Source organism: Falco peregrinus, chromosome 5 (assembly GCF_023634155.1).
Source record: "Falco peregrinus isolate bFalPer1 chromosome 5, bFalPer1.pri, whole genome shotgun sequence".
NCBI lineage: Eukaryota > Metazoa > Chordata > Aves > Falconiformes > Falconidae > Falco > Falco peregrinus.
This window is the reverse complement of record NC_073725.1, coordinates 48,966,032-48,985,126: the sequence shown is the minus strand read 5'-3', so window position 1 is coordinate 48,985,126 and position 19,095 is coordinate 48,966,032. Positions and strand designations below refer to the sequence as shown.

General features: G+C 38.9%; 1 protein-coding gene across 1 annotated transcript in view; it reads left to right on the top strand.

Moving 5' to 3' along the window:
• NRP1 (neuropilin 1) overlaps nt 1–19,095 on the top strand; it is a 114,753-nt gene that overhangs the window by 56,277 nt on the left and 39,381 nt on the right. Inside the window, 2 exon segments of the mRNA XM_055804050.1 lie at nt 3,549–3,704; nt 6,390–6,556. Of these exon segments, the coding sequence (XP_055660025.1) occupies nt 3,549–3,704; nt 6,390–6,556 (323 nt within the window).

Sequence of the window (19,095 nt, the reverse complement as noted above, 5' to 3'; positions counted from 1 at the left end):
GCTGAGAACAGCCCATTGATGACTTTGAAGAAAAATAGCCCACTCAAAATAAGGACTAGCTTAAGTGATGAATTGCACATATTCATCATGCAGCTCTCTTTGAAGCTCTAGAAACTGTCTACTAGGGGCTCAAAAGTAATTTAAAGAAGTTTACTTATGGTTTGAGAACCACAGGCTAAGCACTGCTGTTTTGGTCAATGCCACAAGAGCTTCCATTGAATTACAGAGCAAAACAAAACACTTCAGTCATTAACATCACTGCAAATGAAGGTTGCTATTAATCTAAATGTGTTTCTCCTCTGTTGTGGTTGCTTTCTACACTTTTTCAAGAAGCTGTTAAGATATAATAGTATGCACAAGCTCAGTGTAGGTGTGTACTGGGCTGTAAGGATGGGACTCATTTTTCAATTCTTTTCTCTTTAGCATCCTAAGTTTTGTGCCAGTGGTTTGTCAATAACAATCATACTGCTGTGAAAACACTGTCCACAGCACAACAGCATACTTTTAAAGACCAGCTTTAAAATTCTGCAAAATGGCTAGTTAACATTTCTTTTAATATTTAAGAAGTCTGATACACCATTTTTCCTTGCTTGTGTTTTATTGTGGTTTTTTTCTCTTTTTAAACTGAGTTCCAAAAGTTAACGATTTCAGCTGGGTAGGCAAATGTGTATTTCAGTAAGTCTCAAAATGTCCTGATACAGTTACTCTGTCCAGAAGGGCAAACAGTAGAAAAGAAAAGAAGAATTAGTAAGGATAAGGCTTCTGTTTAGTCTTAAATCACCAGCTATGTTCTATATGTTCCATACTCAGATCTGTAAACCTTCAAACATACATATTAAGAATAATCAAGGATTTATTCAGGTTGTAGAATTAGACTCTGCATTTTGGGAAAAGCTTGCAAGACAGGTTTCTTAGTTGCCCCTCCAACTTTTAAGCTGAAAGTTACTGTTTCCCACTATATCATACTATGCCAGTGGAAAGAGGAAACAAGGTCCCAGAAATAGCTACAGCATGGGCAGTCAAATGAAGCAGCTGGCTCACCAAAATGCCTTTGTTCTGTGGGTAATGGAGAAGTGTCCTTGAGCAAGGACATTTCCAAGTGACTCATATCTGGAGTAGGCCTTCCTGGGGGACGCTGGCAAAACGACAGGATGGTCTACAGGTAGAGGCTGCAAAGAGTTTTCTGGGCTTAATGATTTTTCATCACCTGCTGCCCTAAAATTCCCATTTGGAACTGTATATGGTCTATTATGAAAGCCCATCTTGGTTCTTGAGGAAGGGTCAGGAAGTTGGTTACAAAAAAGCGGTGCCATTGTCTACCTAAGCAGACAGCAATATCATCCCCTAAATGACTGATTGCTCAGATGGTGTTACCCACATAGCATTTCTGTGATGTGGTGACTGTGACTCCTGAAACTTTTGATAAGTTATTGTCATTCAAAAGTTTTCAAGATTTGAACGGAAGAAAGAACTTTGCGTTAGCTATTTGTGTAAGAAGAACAAGAAATTCTATTTCATCCAGTTCTGCTCAGATCAATACTGTATTAGCTCACTAGGCTAAAGCTTACATGTTGTGCAAAAAAATTCAATACCTCTTTGTATCATATTCTGCAAGTTTTTGGCTCTTGCATCTACATAGCTAGCAAAGGGAATAGTACTGTGATAGCAGGGCCAATCTGTAGAAGACTGAAATGCAGAATCACTAAATATGTCTTAAAAATTATAAACCAGTGAGTCATGGGGAATCTTAAAGCCTGTCTGCTTTAAACAAAGTTCTCTTCTGTTTGTCATTTCAAAGAGGCCTCCCTACAGGAAATGGGAGGAGGGAGGCTCAGAGTGCCACAACATGGTGGCCTTATCCCCCTTATTTTCTTGCAGTTCAGAGCAACATCAGCAGCTATAATGTTGAAAGCCATGAAGGGAAAGAGCTCAATCAGAACTGTTTGCACACAGAAAATGCAAAAAAAAAAAAAAAAAAAAAAGAAAAACTAAACGAAAAAATCCCCAGCAACAATAACCCTGCAGCAATTGAAGTGGATGCATTGTTTTGTGTTTTTCAAAAGCCACTACTAGCAAAAAAAAAAAAAAAAAAAAGTCTAAAACAACTTTCTCACTCCAAATACTAAAACTGTAAAGCTTTAATGAGGAAGAATTCAACTGATATCCTCTATAGGGTGTTTCATGCTATCAATACTGCATTGAACATCCATGGTGGAAAAGGACTGAACAGGCAGGTATTTTAAACGCCATGGGATTGCCAAGGCAACTGAAGACTAACCGTGGCCAAAATATGGATAGAAAAGCACATGCTGGCAGGAAGAGCTATAACATCTGAGCTCCCTCTTTCTGGCAACTCTAGGGTCTTACAGAAATGTGTAGCTTACATACTGAAGTTATTCCAAGCTGGAACTGTTTTACTTGATGCAAAACGCCAATAAATGACTACAAATTTATGTTAGCTGAGGATTTTCTTTGAACTGTGAATAATTAGGATATATAAACATTTTTTATTTTAAACTGAAAGTGAAATGGACTTCCTAGAGAAATGACAAGGTGTCAATTTCAGCCTGGAAAGCCAGTGGTGTAAGCATTAGAATGATATCTTATGATTATTTTCATGATTGACTTTGTGGATAGGTTTTAGCGTTATTTTTTCTTATTGTTTGTAAGCACAGATGTACCACTATTCAACCACCTAGGGGCCTATCTGCAGGGAATGCTTAAGTGCTAGAAGGCCACATATGCTGGCTGTGAATTGAGTAGCTTAATTAAGGAAAAGGATTATCTCACTGGACAGGAAATCCAGAAAAATATCAGGAACTGATTTATAGTTAACATTGAGAGAGATCATGTATGTATGTATGTGTGTGTGTTCTGTGACATGAAGATATACCTAAGAAATCCTCACTGTTTGGAAAGTATTAAGATTTTCCTCTTGAATCCTTTTACAGTATTCTTTAGTATTAAGCATATGGGCAAAAGATCTGTGAAGGTGTGCTGAAAGCATAAACAGGAAGGGATAAAGAGTCATTGGTCATAGCCTCAATATGTGTGCAAAAAGGTTTTCTAAGGGCGCTGTAAAATTAACAGATTAACTGCAGTATTGAGCATAAAACCTGGAAAGTGCTGTTTGAACTCTTATTCCAAGAGCATCTGGTAGACCGTGTGGGGAAAATCAGACCATTCAGATGTTGCTTGCATAAATAGGTGCTTCAGTCACACTTTGGAAAATACTTTTGTTGTTTTGTACATGTAGTTTTGTGCATCATTGCCCCCTCTGCACACTTTAAAGGACTTTTTTTGAAATCCTGGTTCTTTACATTTTCAGAGGTTTATGGAGTGCTAGCTGGAACATTTTAGAAGTAACATTACTGGGGTAGAATAAGCCACTTATTCTTCACTGCTATGTTATTGATAAGATTGTGTTTTTGAGCTGTTGTAGAGGTTCACTATTTCCTCCTGAGGGGCTGTCTTTAGGAGGCTATTGTATTGGCATCTTTTGTTGTAGCAGAACTGGTAGTTTACTATTATATCCTGTTTCTTTGCAGTTGGCCCACATATAGGGCGTTATTGTGGGCAGAACAACCCAGGACGTGTCCGGTCTTCAACAGGGATTCTTTCAATGGTATTTTACACTGACAGTGCAATAGCAAAAGAGGGATTCTCAGCAAACTACAGCGTGTCGCAGAGCAGTGTATCAGAAGGTCAGTATTTATGTATCCCGCAGAGCTTCTTGGAAAATATTATCTGTTATGTCTTCTTGCAGACCAGGTGTTCCATGAAACTTTAAAGGAAAATTAAATAAATAAGATGGTGGGGAAGGGTTGGTTCTGTTTTTCTTTTTTCTTTCTTTTTTTTTTTTTTTTAAAAGAACAGCTGCCCTTTAAAAAGCAGTGCAAGAAGCAGAATTCTTCTTACAGTTTAATTCCACAGTATTGCCAGGAAGTTGGGATAATTATTGTGAAAAACTGTGCTGACCAAGGAAACACAGGAATGCGGAGCAATTGAACGCTTGCATTAAAACAATGAAACATGAACAATGAATGTGCTATCCAAAGCCTTCTTTTATTACATGGACTAAGCTTTGATGATCGATTTCTTGAATAAAAAGGACCCATTTAATATATGTGCTCTTGTTAAACTATTTCATAAGCTATCTAAGCTTTGTTCTTTGTCTCGTATTTTTTTTCCCAGTTGCCTCATTTTCATAGTTACCCTTTGGACAGAGAATGAAACAAAGTGAGGGAGACACAGGAAAATAACAGGCTGTGTTACACCATGTCCTTGCAGACTTCCTTGCTTTGCTTGATGATAGAACACACACTTTAAATCAAACTCTCTCTCCTTTCTGCAACTTACTGAGGTTTGAGCAGATCCACCCAGATTTGAGGCACTTGTTTAATCAAAGAAGAAACCAAAGAAAACTGAGTAAACTGAAATTATCGATGTTACTCCCCAGCTCTCCTCTGCCCCGTGCCTCTCTAATAGCTTTCTTGCATGTTGCCTAGCTAGGAAGAGGGAATGGGACGTACCCAGTCTCTGTGAATGGGAAGCATCCTCCTCCAACTCTTTCAGATTTTATCTCCAGCTAGTTTGGCTTCTCCTTATGTACATGCTGCTCCTGCCCCCTCATTAGCTAGCACAAGCAATGTGTCCACCTCTTCCAGTCATCCTCCCTCGGCTATAGAGGGAGGTGTCATCACACTGAAGCCAGAGTTAATAGTATCTGCTATGCTGGGATGCAGGCTTAGACACAGGAGAGATTCACCTCACCTCATTTCACCCACCCTTCCTCTTTGTGCTCTCAATAGAGAAGGGGTCACCTCCAGGGACCAGCTCAGCCTACTTATCTCAGACATGTGAGGTGTGCCCTGGAGGTACTTTTCTCTCTCAGTAGACTACAGGGAAAGCCCACATGTCCAGATAAAACTATACACCTAATATTTAGATATTTTAAAATTATTCCCACCTACCATATCTTGCATTCTTTAGTGGATTATGTACGGCTCTCCTTCCAATTCCAAGCAGAAGTTAATTTTACTTTGAGTTTTACCCCAGCGTAGTTCAAGTTTCAGTACTTCACTCAAGGCTCCAATACATTGGAGCAGCACAGAAGTGGGGGAAAGGGTGGTATGCCATGGGAAATGTGGTTTGGCAACAAGTTTGATAATTCAGTTATGGGACACCCTAACTACAACTCCTATAAGGTACCCTGACAGCATTTCTGAATAGAAGTTTTGGGATCTGTCATAAAAGATTTATACTGTTTTTTCAGAATGTTTTAATTTTCATCGAAAGATCAGAACTTTGCTTATTAAAAGCTCATTTTTCCAACTCACAGATTTTGAAAGCTTCAGACCTTCAGCTCAGCACCCACCCACCCTGACAGAGATATGTCATCTCTGTAGAAGGTGTGATAAAAAAGGGTCTGTACCCAAATGTCAGGGCCTCTGCTTCACACACTGCTATTTTACCTTAAACTGCTAATGAAGGAATTAATTATATTTATATACTATGAAGTCCTTGAAGAGAAGCATAGACACATGTTATTTTCTCCTGCTTTTGCAATAGGATTGGTAAACTTCTGACAAGGCAGTGCGTGAGCAGCTGGGTGTGAGGATCCATCTAAAGACACCAGCCTCTCTCACTTCAGTGGGGGTTGGAGCCTTTATTTTTGAAGAGTGAGAGAAGAACTAGTCTTCATGCTGTATTAGCCTTTGAACTCACTATAGTGACTAGGGTGTCGATTCCAAATTATCTAGGTAATTTTTATGTCAACAAGGAAAGATTGCATGGAGATGATCAGCTTGTTTAAAATACTGCATGTTACAGAAAACATGGTAATTCCCTTAGGTTAGTAATATTCTAGCCTGGATTCAAATTTTGTTGATCTGTTCCTTTCCAGTGGCCAGGATCCACAGAGAATGGCTGGAATTTTAATAATATTTAAAAAACATTTTATACTTTTTGTACTAGAGTAAATAGTTTTAAAATAAAATTATTTTATACAGTCATCTGGTCTGTCTTTCCTGGCTTTGTGCATAATTATGAGTTCAACATACTTTGATTTATATTATAAACCCACAGAAGTGCCTGTGCTACCCTAGAAAAGAGAAATCTATTGTCCTATATTGAAATGGCTACAATGCTGGGCTAAAAATATTTGTATAGCATTATTATTGCAGGAATTGCCATGGTAACTTGAATGACGGTATTAAGAATGACACCATAAGCCCAACACTGCCTCACTTAAAGTTGTTAAAGAATTCAAAGTCACATAAAAATAAATTCTTTAGATATTCATATTCAAAGCAGGAAAACGTTCTCATTATTCAAAGTCTATATCAAAAAGCTGACCATAATAACAATGGTAATTTATTTTTCTTCAGATTTCCAGTGCATGGAACCACTAGGTATGGAGTCAGGAGAAATTCACTCTGATCAAATCACTGTCTCCTCCCAGTACAGCGCTATCTGGTCTTCAGAAAGGTCCCGGCTAAATTACCCTGAGAATGGATGGACCCCAGGGGAAGATTCTATCAGAGAATGGATACAGGTAAAAAGATAATGTTTTAAAGATATTATTAATAATACTCTGTGGAGTTTATTGAATGTGGAGAATGCAAAAGAAAGAATGAAAAAAACACAGTAAAGTACTTCTACATAATCTAAGAATCATTGCAAGTGAATCGTTCACATTCCCTATTAGACACAAAAAAAGACTGACTCCCAAAGGTATAAAAAAAGAAAAGGTCAGGAAGATTAATTGTTCTGCTTCCCACATCTATTGTTTTTTCAGTCTTCTGAGCACAAATAACAGAGATTTTGGTTTAGTGGAAAAGTCAATATTAGTTTAACATGCACTTAAAGTGGAATGTCCCAGTAAACTGAGCATGTGCTATGTCTCTAGCTGATTACAGCTAAGCATTAATACAGCGTGGTGTTTTCATGCACTCAGATTTCACCTCAGAAGACCTAAGTCCCTTCTAGAATATGTTAGTCATGAAATGAGTTCAATGGTCTCTGTCTAGTGGCTATTCTTCCACATCCTGAAACACAACATTCATTAGAAAGAAAGATCAGCTGCCTTGGCTTCACTCTGTTAATACAGGAGAAATTGTGCAAACGTTTGTCGCCATGAAGAGACCCCTCGAGTTCAGCTAGTCTGCTTGGGCTTGTTTGCTATTTGTTATCAAGTACATAGGTTAATGGCACATGATTCCTGAACAGTTTAAGATTGTTCATATGAATTACTGTACACAAATAATGTATACTAGCAGGCAAGCGTTAGTATCATTAGGTGAAAAAAACCACTGATTTATCTCAGTCGTAGTCAGACTTCTTAGTTGCAACCTAGATTCTGTTTCTGTTGGCAAAAGCTAAGAGAAAGGGTTGAGCATATTAGATCAATATTACTGATATTGAAAACTTGTTCATATATTTGAAACATTCCTCTGGCTTCTGTTGTTTTCCATAGGAAATTACTAACTGACATATAAAAACAATGCCTTATTAGCCATCCACACAAATGCTCACACTGGCGTTTCCCTGTGAGGTTTGCTGTCTGCAAGAAACATTAAAAACATGTTGAGCACTAGTTAGTAAAGAAGAAAGAGGGGGAGATCTTTCCCTTCTGATCCTTGGCACACAATGGGACTCTCAGGTGTCCTGCTTAGGGGCCCCTACACATCCTGAGCTCTTGGCAACTTGGTAATCATCTATGATGGACCTAATCAGACTTCAGAGTGGCAAAAAAATATCTGTTGATCCTTTTTCCTTACTTAGGAATAAATGTTAAAATCTCCCAAGCCTTATCTAAGTGCAAGGCTTGTTATTAATCATTGCCACTTGCAATCCATGGAATGCACATGAAAAAAGAGTGGAATGCATCAGAATCAAATTCCATGTGTTTCATCTGGTCAGAGGGCCACCACTTTTTCTTTATTTCCTTCTTTTCTGCTGTCACTTATGCATTTATGACTGTATAATCAAAACAAGAGAGCTAGTCAAATCTCATTCGTGTGTTCTGTGTGCTTATTAACTTTATTAAGTTATGATGACTACATATATAGAGAGAGAGCTTAATCCTTTCACTTAGAACTAGATCTTTCTGAGAAAAAGTTTCAAAGGACTTTTTTAACCATTAACTTTTTTAATAACAAACACATAACAGAATCCAAGCTACTCTGGGATTTATGCTTAAAACAGCTCAGGGTACCTCAGGCCTCCTGCCTATGAATTTCTCATCCTCCTTTGCTTTCTGCCTTAAACCAGGATGCTCAGGGGCTGAAACAACCACTGAGCATAATTTTTAGCAGTTTTACACTGCCTCCAGCTACCACATCAGCCAAAAAGTCGTTTGGTTGTATGCTGTACTGCTCACACCACAGCTCTCACGTACTTCACCCTGCCCCTGGTTTGGAAAAGGCAGCATGAACCATTTCCCTGAGCAATTGAGACCTAGGGCATCTCCTGCACTGCCCTGGCCCCATGTGGAGGGACCGGCACTCCCAAGGCAGACCTCCTGACAGAGCAACTAAGCTGTAGCAGCCTTTGCTACAGAGCTGGGTCTTGTTTGCAGGACTGAGCCTGGAAAGTCTTGCTTGACAATGCATTTCGTTGAATAGGCAACATGTGTTGCAGAAGAACTGTTTTAAGTCGTTTCTACCACTCAACCCATGTAGCAGAAGCAACCGAGCTAGTTTGGATATCCCCGGGATTTTCACAAGGCACAAGGGTTTAATTAATCTTTGGTTCCATTTGTGTCAGGAGGATATTCTCATACTTATTTATTATGGTATAATTCAATACTAACATCACTAATTCAAACTTCCAAACATGTTCTAAATGCTTTCCTGTTAAACTTACTTTGGCAATCTTCAGATGGGTGCTAAGTGCTTCAGACTACCACATTCTACAAACTCTTGATGCCATTGGCCGTAAGCACATGTTGCAAGTTTGTATCTGGATAAAATATTGAAATCCCATGTTCCCTCTGTACAAATATCCCCAGGAACAGATGTTCATCTCCATAAAAGCATACAGACAAACAACCATGTAACTGATAAAATACTCTGAAATTACCCATTGAAAAAAAAACAAGCCATATTTTATAAAAGGAGGAAGGCACTTGTATATGAAGGACTAAGGCCACTTTGTTCTGTTTTGTTCTGTAAGCTACTGCAAACTAGTCATTTATGTGAAATATTTGCTTTGGTGCAGTACAGCATAAATGGATTGTTGCTGCACGGTGTAAGAACTCTAGAAAATACTCAACAGAAAAAAACTGTGCTGAAGGATACTGCAATGCTGAACTTGGAACTTTTGAAGTGAAAATTTCTGCCTATATGTCCTTTTCTTTGAGGCAGAGATTTTGTGTATATCAGTATTCATTGATTTTTTCTACAATTGCAGGTTTCCATACCTGCACACACACTGCAGCTGGTTAAGCAGTGATGTCTGCCTTCAAACTGCTAATATGCATATGCAACTAGGCATATGTATGAGATATGTACAATCATACATGGGCAAAGCAGCTTGAAAATCCAGCTCCAAATACTAATTTCCTTAGTGTGTCTTTCTTTTTTTGCATAAGGGAAACATAATAGTTCTCATTTCCCTTCCTTTTACCCCTCCCTTCAAGGTTAATGTTTTTGCTAAGACAAAAGAAACAGAAAACCTCAGTTAAGTATCAGCAAAGGGCGATTGGTATCTACAAAGGACGTTTAGAAGGCATGTGATATGATTGTCTCATTTGAGGTGTTGATGTCGTTTGGATGATTTAACTGAAAATAATTAGGAAAATAGTGTTGGCTTTTTAGTAATGGATTTGCATGAATTCCATCTGTGGACCTGAAACCCATTCTTTGGTGGAAAAACTAGATGGCTCCTTTGTGGCTGAGAAGGTACCAACTACTGCATTCATCTGAATGCTGCCTGCTTACAGGGCTCTGCTAAGCAAAAGCTGCTTTTCCATTCCTTTCCTTAGTTGTTTGGAAATAAATGTCAAAGCATAGGTTCAAAATATCCATAGCACAGTCACACCATAAGTCTGCACAGTACTTTTACCCTCAAACACACTTTTGAACATTGCTCAACTAACTTGAGATTTGGAGTGACTCCATAATCAGAAACAGAGACACTCCAGATTGCATTTCTTCTTTAAAAACACATTAATAAAGTTTGTGGATTTTCTAATATGAATGGAATAAAGATATGCATGAGGCAAGGGCTGCCAAAAATAAGCATGAAGTTAGTTTATTGTCATATGGGATGTTATTAGCTCCTCAAGCTTAAGCTCCGCCTACTTGTTCATTACACTTACATTTTGCACACTTGACTGCTCTTCAGTGTGAAATAACATAATTAAAAAAAAAAAAAAAACCACAAGCTTTTTAATTTAATCACGAGCAGGGAACTGCCATTGCAACGTAAGTCATTGTCCCTCATTAACGTATCCTTTCACAGGAAAAATAGTATAGTGTTTCCATTTCTGTAATCTGAACAACAAACATGTTAATAGGTATCAATTACCAGCCAGTTTCAGTCCTTAGAACCAGTAAGAAGGCCAGTGCAAGGGTTTCACATCTGGTTTTAGTGAAACTGTTCCTGTCTGTGGCATTTAAAATTTAAAGAACTCCTGTTATTGTGCAATTGGGAATCCTAGGGGAGTACAATGTTAATGAAATCCATAACATGCGGGGATTTTATGATTGCATTTTCAAGGCATTCCTTCAAAAGGGATGACTGATTTCTGCCATGGCAGCAGTAATTGTGCTTTTACAGAGTAGATTTAATGTTCACATTTAAGAACAGCAGTTACGCTTACACTCATCTGAAAGAGTAACATGTGAAATCTTTATATTTAGGGAACTTGTTGCATCTTATTTCTGAAGCCTTTGAGCAGGAGCCACAGGCCACTGTGCTTGGCAAGCCCTTGCACCTCAGGGACGCCCCGATGGGTCATGGCCAGCAGCCCCCCAGTGCAGCGCAGGAGCAGGGGGAGCTCCAGGGGGAGTGCCCGGCTGGATAGGTGCCATCAGCTAAAGACACTTGAGACCCACGTGTGTGTGGTTTTGAAGGGAGACTGATTGCCTATTACTAGGGTCACTGGGAACCTGCGCTATCATCAATCCTCATAATGGTGTGGGTTTTCAAACCCGCAAGGAGCAACACCTTCTGGGTACTTTTACTGCAGAATCTGTATGGGTTTTATCAAAATGTTTCTTCTAATGCATATAACACAAATCTTTACACTCCCATCAAGCTGGATGATAATTTCTGGGTGGCACAATTTTTCTCTCATGCTGTTAGACTGAGACCTACAGCTTTCCCAGAAAGCAAAGCATATTTGTTAATAACACAAAATTTTCAGTTCATATTACAGTTGGGTTTGGATAAAACCATAAATCCAGCTTTAAGAATCCTAGTATCAAATCAAAACTTAGCAGCTATAAAACAAAAAACACTACTCTGTTATAAACATGCTCTGACAGTTCAAATTTTTCAAAAACTGTTAGCAGGAGAGTTAACATAAACAGACATTATACTCTGGATTGGGTATTATCTCATTCTGCAGCCCTACACTAAGATGAAGTCCTTATTGTGTGCTCTGGTTAATAAAAAATAAATGGTTAATCCAGCCCAAATTTGTACTGCTAGTTTTTTTCAGCAGGGTACAGATCTTGTATCACACGTAAACGGCTGGAGTTAGAGGTTAGCAGATCTGGTTTGCTGCCTCTGACCTCTGCCTGCCCATCTCCACCTTGTTCTCTACCCATCCCTTTGGCATCTATGACTGTTGCAGAGTAATTCTGGAGACCTCTAGACCAGCCAGCCATAGGAATATCAGCTGATCTGGTGTAAAATTCTCCCTCTGCATCTCGCAGCATTTAGGGATCTGGAGAAAGTCCAGAGAGGTAAGAATAACCCTCCTCAGAAAGCAGCCTGGGAGATCCCCCTTGCCTCCACTGATTGAAATATCAGTTGTTTATTTAACACTAACTCTCCTGTGCAAGGAAAATACACTTCCCCTGATTTAAAACACTTCTATGTATACACTGCTTCACCAGAATAAGAGGGACCTTGGAGCTGGAGTTTTCCTTCCACATTTGTCTTCATTCCTTTACATTTGCAGTAACCTACGTTCTTCATTATTCGCTCCTTTGTAAGTGAAACCCTGGAGCATGCATTGCTGATGTGAACTGGTATATAGATTAGTCCAGATTTATTTCTGTAGCAATTCTGAAAATAATTGCAGCTTGTCATTTGGTGTCTTGACCTTTCATCTGTGTCATAGCTTATTTCCTTATCAGGTATTCACTTAAAAATATAGTCAGTATTTATATATGTTGCTGCACAGCATATTTATTTCATTAACAGGTTTATTCTTACATCGGGCAGCTGTTTAGGTTGACTTTATCGAGCAAGCCTATCTAAATACTTCACATGAAAGCTCAAGGAAGTGCAAGTCAACAATGTCTGCTGTTATTTTTATTCTTATTATTTCTGTTTCTTTTGGAGTTTGATATTGCAGTGAAGTGCATCATATTAGTGCAAAGAATAATGTTAAACATGGGAAGCTGAGGCTTCCCAGGTCTCCTAGCCTTTGAAGGACTGCCTGAGAGCTGAAGTTCAGAGGATCTGTGGTAGGGCTGGCCCATCATTAGGGAGCACGCTGACATGAAAGCACAAAAACTGTCAGTCCTTTGTCTTTTCTACCACTTTAAAATACAAGTCATGCCTTCGGTTCATGGCATTTACAGTTCATAACTGCACCTCAGAAATTACAAAAAGCAGAGTTAGCTTTGTGTGGAAAAGTATTACAGTTATCTTATGGTCTTAACATACTTTGCACATGGGCAAAGAATGACAAAAGACTATTCCTTTCTGGAAATCACAGCCAGGACAGACTGACACAGCACAGAACCAGGGTTAATTGACCCATCAGGATACATTCATACCTTTATTTACTCTGACATGGAAATAAATGGTAGTTTCATAAAGGCAAGTACTGAAATTAGACGAGAGGGAGAGGGATAAATAAAAGGGTCCTACAAAGTATGAAGGTTTTTTTGATTATTCAAAGTGCTTTAAGAGGTCTTCTAGTACCAGAAAGTTCCCAGCCATAGATTTATCACTCTGGGGAGGCTGAAGAGATGCTCAGAGAACTATGCAGAACTGTTGGCAGCCTTATTCCTCCAGAAGTGCAGGTGCAAAATGCAGTTTAGAAGAAAATCCTCTCTACCTCCCTCTGACATGTTTCAGCATCAGCCCTAATACAGAGGAGAGTCCTGCGTGGCTTCGAGCAATCCTGCATGCAACATATGGAGGAGCAGCAGAAGCAGAGCCCCTCCGAGCCTCCACTACCAGCCTAATCATTGTAATAGTTTCAGTTCTTTCAGGGGATCCATTATGCAGAGATCTGAGTAGTTTGTATATAACTCTGTAATTACCTATGCATCCACTTCCCAGTCCGGCCCTACATCCCCTGAACGGCTGCAAGACAGATGGCCCTTTAGAGCTGAGATAGAGAATTAAAAATGTGTCCAGCAAAAGCACTGATTCAGCAACTACTAAAATAATTTTGTAAATTTATCTTACTTTCACTAGTTGGCTCCAGGAGGGAAAGAAATTAAAACCTTTAAATATGGTTTTAAACTAAACACCACAAGTTTTTTTTTTTTAAATCACAACATCTTTCTCTTCTACTTTCTTTCACAGGAATTAAAGCCACTCAAAAACTCTGTACAAAATTATTCTCCTCCCTTGTTTTTTCTCCATTCACCAGGTTCACACGTTTGGCACGATTCAAAACATTTGTTATAGTTTGCTGGTCTTTAAACTGCCATCAAGCTAAAAAATCAGTTGCTTGTGCCATTCTGCTTGGTAGGGGAGCTCTCTCCCTGATGACCTGCAGACCCCATGGGGACCGAGGCAGCCTTGCCCACCCAACTACAAGGCACTGCAGCACATCTGCTCCACTGCAGCCAGGACATCCTGCAGTTGTGAAGGAAGGTACCTCAGAAGGAGATTTTTCTGTGTCCAGCAGAAATAAATTAAGCTACAAGACTAGGCAGGTGTCGAACTACAGGTGAAGTAGAGCTCAAGGCTAGAAGTTAAGTGACTAAGGGTAGTGGCTAGAAACACAGCCTTGGGTAGGAACACACAGCTGAGGCATGTTATAATAAGGAGAGTTGTTACTGAGCTAAAGGTCCCTGTTGTCACGGGGCCAGCCCTGGGCTGGAGATGATAGGTGTACTGCTGAGTGCTTTGCAGACAATTGTGCATTCTTATTCACTCTTTCCACACCTGCACAGTAGTATGAAGCTGAGGAGTTCATGAGTCCTATGGGCCCTTCCCCATCCCAGCATCTACGCTGCAGATTTTCTGTTGCTGAGCTATTATTTGCCTCTCTGTCCTTGTATCATCCTCCTTTTCTGTCCCAGTTTAATTCTGTTCTGCCCATTAGATGACATTTTCACAGCAGTAGCAAAATAGGTAAAGTGGAAGGATAAATGAGATTTCTTCCAAGTGGTAAATACTTGCCCTTCAAAAAGCAATTTGCTTCTTCCCACAGAAAAAGAAAAGAAAGAAAAAAAAAGGAAAAAAAAAAAGTTATATTTCAACAAGGAAATATTTCCATTTTTGCTTTATCTCTGATGTTTTCATTCAAGATTTAAAAAAAACTCTTTTAAAAGGCATCAGAATAAACACCATAGCTGTCTGATAAACAAAACCTACTAGCAGAGAAAACACAGTTGGCCAAACATTAAGCTGAGGTTCAGTTCCCCTGTTTTCAGGAATAACTGGCTTCTCATAAGAGAAGCGCTGTTTACACATAACTTCTACCAACCAGCTGTACCTGTGTCGTCTGGTCTTTCTCTTCATTGCAGCCTCCTGTGTTGAACACTTCAGGCCAAACTAATTTCTGGTGTTGATCCTCTGAAGCTGCTGAAAATATTGGTTTGCCCTATCACGTATAAAACCAGGACTTACTTTAACAGGTTATATTTAGATTATGGATTATTGTACTACAGACTAAGGTGGCTTTCGGTCTTTAACAGAGACAGGACCAACCTATTCCATTGCAAATCCTATTAAATTCAAGCTAGGGGCTGAAGGGCTAACATAGCACAAAGTAATTTTAAAATCTTCTTATCAGGCCATAAAAATTAACTGTCCATAGAAGTGTTGCCCCCTTCCATGATAAGCTTAACTAAGAAAATACATCCTGTGTTTATTTTAAAAAGCCACAGCACTTAAAAATCAATGGCTTTGCTCTTTACATAGCTGGATATAGAGCAACTTTTAGAGAGGCAGAGTGGGGTTACGCAAACCAGGCACCATTAGCTGGCCAAAGAAAGCCTGGAAATGAGACCCCCATGGCTGGAGTTTGAACAGGCTTTGTTGAGAGAAGGGCAGAGCTGGAGGCAGCCAATCTCCCTGGTTTGCTTTAGGAGCAGGTGGTGAAGTTTTCTGGGTAATCAACTATCCTGCACCACCCCATCTGCTGTCCCCCTTCCTCCACCAGCACGGGACAAGAGCACCACTCTCAGCAGCAGGTCTCCCAAATCACAGCCTCAGAAGTGAACCAAAGAAAAACCAAAAATTATCTTTGCACGTACAGTCTTTGTCTCTCATTTTTCACCATACATTTACAGTACCCTTACCACCCCATCTAACCTCAGCTACCTGATATTTTTCTAGAAGGCAGCAGAAACTCATATTTTAAAAAAGCAGTGACTTGCTTGGTGACCCAGTAGTAAATTAAAATCATCATACACAATGTGTATGAAATAGAAAATCGAATTTTGGTGCAACAAAACTGACAGTTCCATTTAACAGAGAATAAATGAATGCAGACTCCTGTGGATGAATGACTGATTTAAAGAGACTGTGCCGATTTTCCAAGATGAGAAAGCTGATCACAAGAAAATACATATATTTCTATGTGACACAGGTTATAGACTCATTCCAATTGCCAGTGAAATCAGGCTTAAAAAGTATCAAATCTTAGACACTGGTACTTTTTCCTCATTTTGTTGCTACTGTTTATAGAAAAGCTTGAACTTTCAAAAATATCCAAGTGTAGCAAATTCCAGTGATTTCAGTAGAACTCGCTCTGACCACAGTGATAGCATAGTCAGATCTATCTAAACCATCAAGGCGTGCTGTCTGAGACAGGAGAGTTTAATTCTGCACAGTATATCATCCCATCACTTACCAGCTTCCTACCCAATTAGCGTAGGTATGCTACAAAACAGGAAGAAGCAGAGGTTATTTCTGTGTGTAATTACATGTGTAATATTGTACTTCCATTCAAAATACCAAAATGTATTATAAATCAAGCCCTTCTGCCTGTGCCCTCTGATTTTAACAGTACAGCAGCTGGCAAAAAAATGCTAGAGAAGAACTTTATAGACAACATTCAGCGTTTTCCACCCAAAGCCCTGTTATTCACATGTGAAGCAGCCTGATAGAGAAGCTTTGGCTTACTTGTTTCCCATTGGTGCACTAGTTGCTCAGTACACTTAGGGGGAAAAAAGTCCTACAATGATGTCCTTCTCTCAGAAAAGAGTGGTTCTGCAAGTATTGCTATAGAGTTTCCCTTTTCTATAGTTTCTAACACAAACTGGGGAAGGTTACATTCAAGCTGCACTAAATAGTTGTCTTCATTCCAGATCAGAGGATTAAGCTCAGGTTTAAAATTAAATGTAAATTACAAATAAGTATTCAGAAAACGTTAATTAAAAGTATTACGTTCCTGATTCATTTATTGCTCAGCAAGGGTTCCTAAGTATCTTAGCTGGAGAAAGGGGCCATTCACATTCCTCTTTTCTTGACCAAGTCATTGTACATGTCTTAGGTTATCCATTTGCAAGTTAATGTACTGCCAAAGCAAAGGTTTTCATTTTAAAGAAGTAATATTTCACAGCAAGATATGCTCCTGCAAGATGTAAAACAATCTTTTTCTAAAGCACTGGGAGTTAATCAGCCTTTCTCTTCATTGCTACAGAGAGGGTTTGAATGGCATAAGATGCTGATTACTTAGATCCCAAAGCCTATAGAAATCCCAATACGATTACATTTTCCCCCCTTTGTTATCAGAGTTTATTGTATCTTGCTGTTCAGGTTTTAAGTAGTTTTCAAGTGAAAAAATAAATTAAGAAGAAGGTATTTTCTGAGTCTTCTGAATAACAATCGTGTTACATCAGAGTACCACATGAATGCGTAAGGTGGAGCTTGCAAATGAATAGCAGAAGGATCGTTCCCTATCACTGCATGTGCACTGGATGCATTTCATACAATACAGTGAGCCCATTTCAGGGGAGCATTGCACTGCCCTTGCTTTTAAACTGAAGTCCTTCAAAACTCACACTAGAAATATCACACAGAGCTAATGTGTAGCAGTGGCAGTGCTTTTCCCGGCCTACTTGCAGCATTTCTCTTTCACATTTGATCTTTATAGTTTCCATACTGGAGCGATTTGGTTTGCTGAATTCTGGAAATGTCTCAAGTTGAAATGCTAGTGTATTAACCTGCTGTACTGAGTCTCTTTTGTTTCTCTTTACCAGAGTGCTGCTTGCCAATTTTTACAACTACAGCAGATTTTACTATTCAAACAGAACCAGATGGAACACCAGTTCAAAGAACATGTCAGAATTAAATATTTCTTTTTTAATTAGTTGCTTCTGATTTATGCAAAAAAAAATTAACATAAGAGTGGGAGAATGTGCCATGAATCCAGATGCAACACAGCCCACACAAGCATTATCTTTTCTCTGTCAGAGACACAGAGGCCTTTTCTTTCATTTTTTTCTTGTCTTTTCTTTTTTCCTTCTTGTTTCTGGATTTCATTTTTCTTACACTTTCTGCATCTTTTCTTTCTTGAGCCAGCCTCATAATGATGACTGAGGTTCTTTTATGTTCATCAGTCAGAGTTTTTCATGTTCATCTTAAATTTTCTCTTGTAGAAACTGGCTGATCTGCCTCTCAAAAAATTACTGTACTCAGTACCACAATCCCAGCATAAGTATCTCAATGTGGTAGTGTCCTTTGAGTCTATTTTTTGTTTTCAGTTGGGGGAATCTTTACATTTATGTTTTTTCTGCTGCAGAAAAGGATTTGAGCAGAAGGTGAAGACCGTGAGGAATATTTCCACTGCTAAAGAAAGTTAATTTCCTTTTTTCTGCCAAGCATTCCTATTTCCTTGGCATGAATGTTTGCTCATCCTCTCTTTCACGCTTCCCCATTTTTGCCAAGTCACATAAGCATCAGTTCAGTAAAGCATACTGACTGAGGACAGTTGTTAGCACAGACTAGAAGTTGAGTGTGTGATTAGCTTTCTCTTCTGGGGCTTTCAGGATGTTGCTGTCAAGGTCAATGAGAAAGACTTCAGTGACTCAAGAGAGATCTTACTAGCAGCAATATTTTCTCCTCACATTCTTTATGGAGCTGCCACAAATATCACTCAGATTTTTGCACAAAGATCTGAGATGGTTTACAGCCTTAACTATTTTCACTTAAACCCAGTATGAATATTTACACCCTGCCATTAATCAAGGAGTTGTGCTCTTGTAATGACTACTCATTTCAAGGGCAATGACTTTTGGCAGTAATTTTCCAACCAAATTAATTAGACTATTTTCAGAATTTCTACTAGAGCTTGTACCATTTTTACTTAGCATTATAATCTTCTTTACTTAAAGCTCAATAAATAAAGGAATTAAGTGACAGTTGTGTATACATCATGGGAGTGCATGATTGGTCAAATCAACAGCAACATCTAATAAAAAAGATCAACTCTTACTTAATTAAATATTTGACAGAAGAACAGTGAAGTGTCACAACAGTTAATATGACTCAGAACACTGTATGCTATCTAGGGAAATGACACAGTTCTCTAAAAATATTTACTTTGGTATGTTGTGTCAAGTGATGGATTATACAGCTTTTCAAGCCACAAGAGATGCCCACAACAAAAAGCTTCCTGTTGTTAATCAAACTCCAGCACTTTGTCTTTTATTTTCTCAGGCTGTTGAACAGACCTACAGTAGGAGTGTTAAAAGCTGGTAAAACTGCTCCCTTGCTACA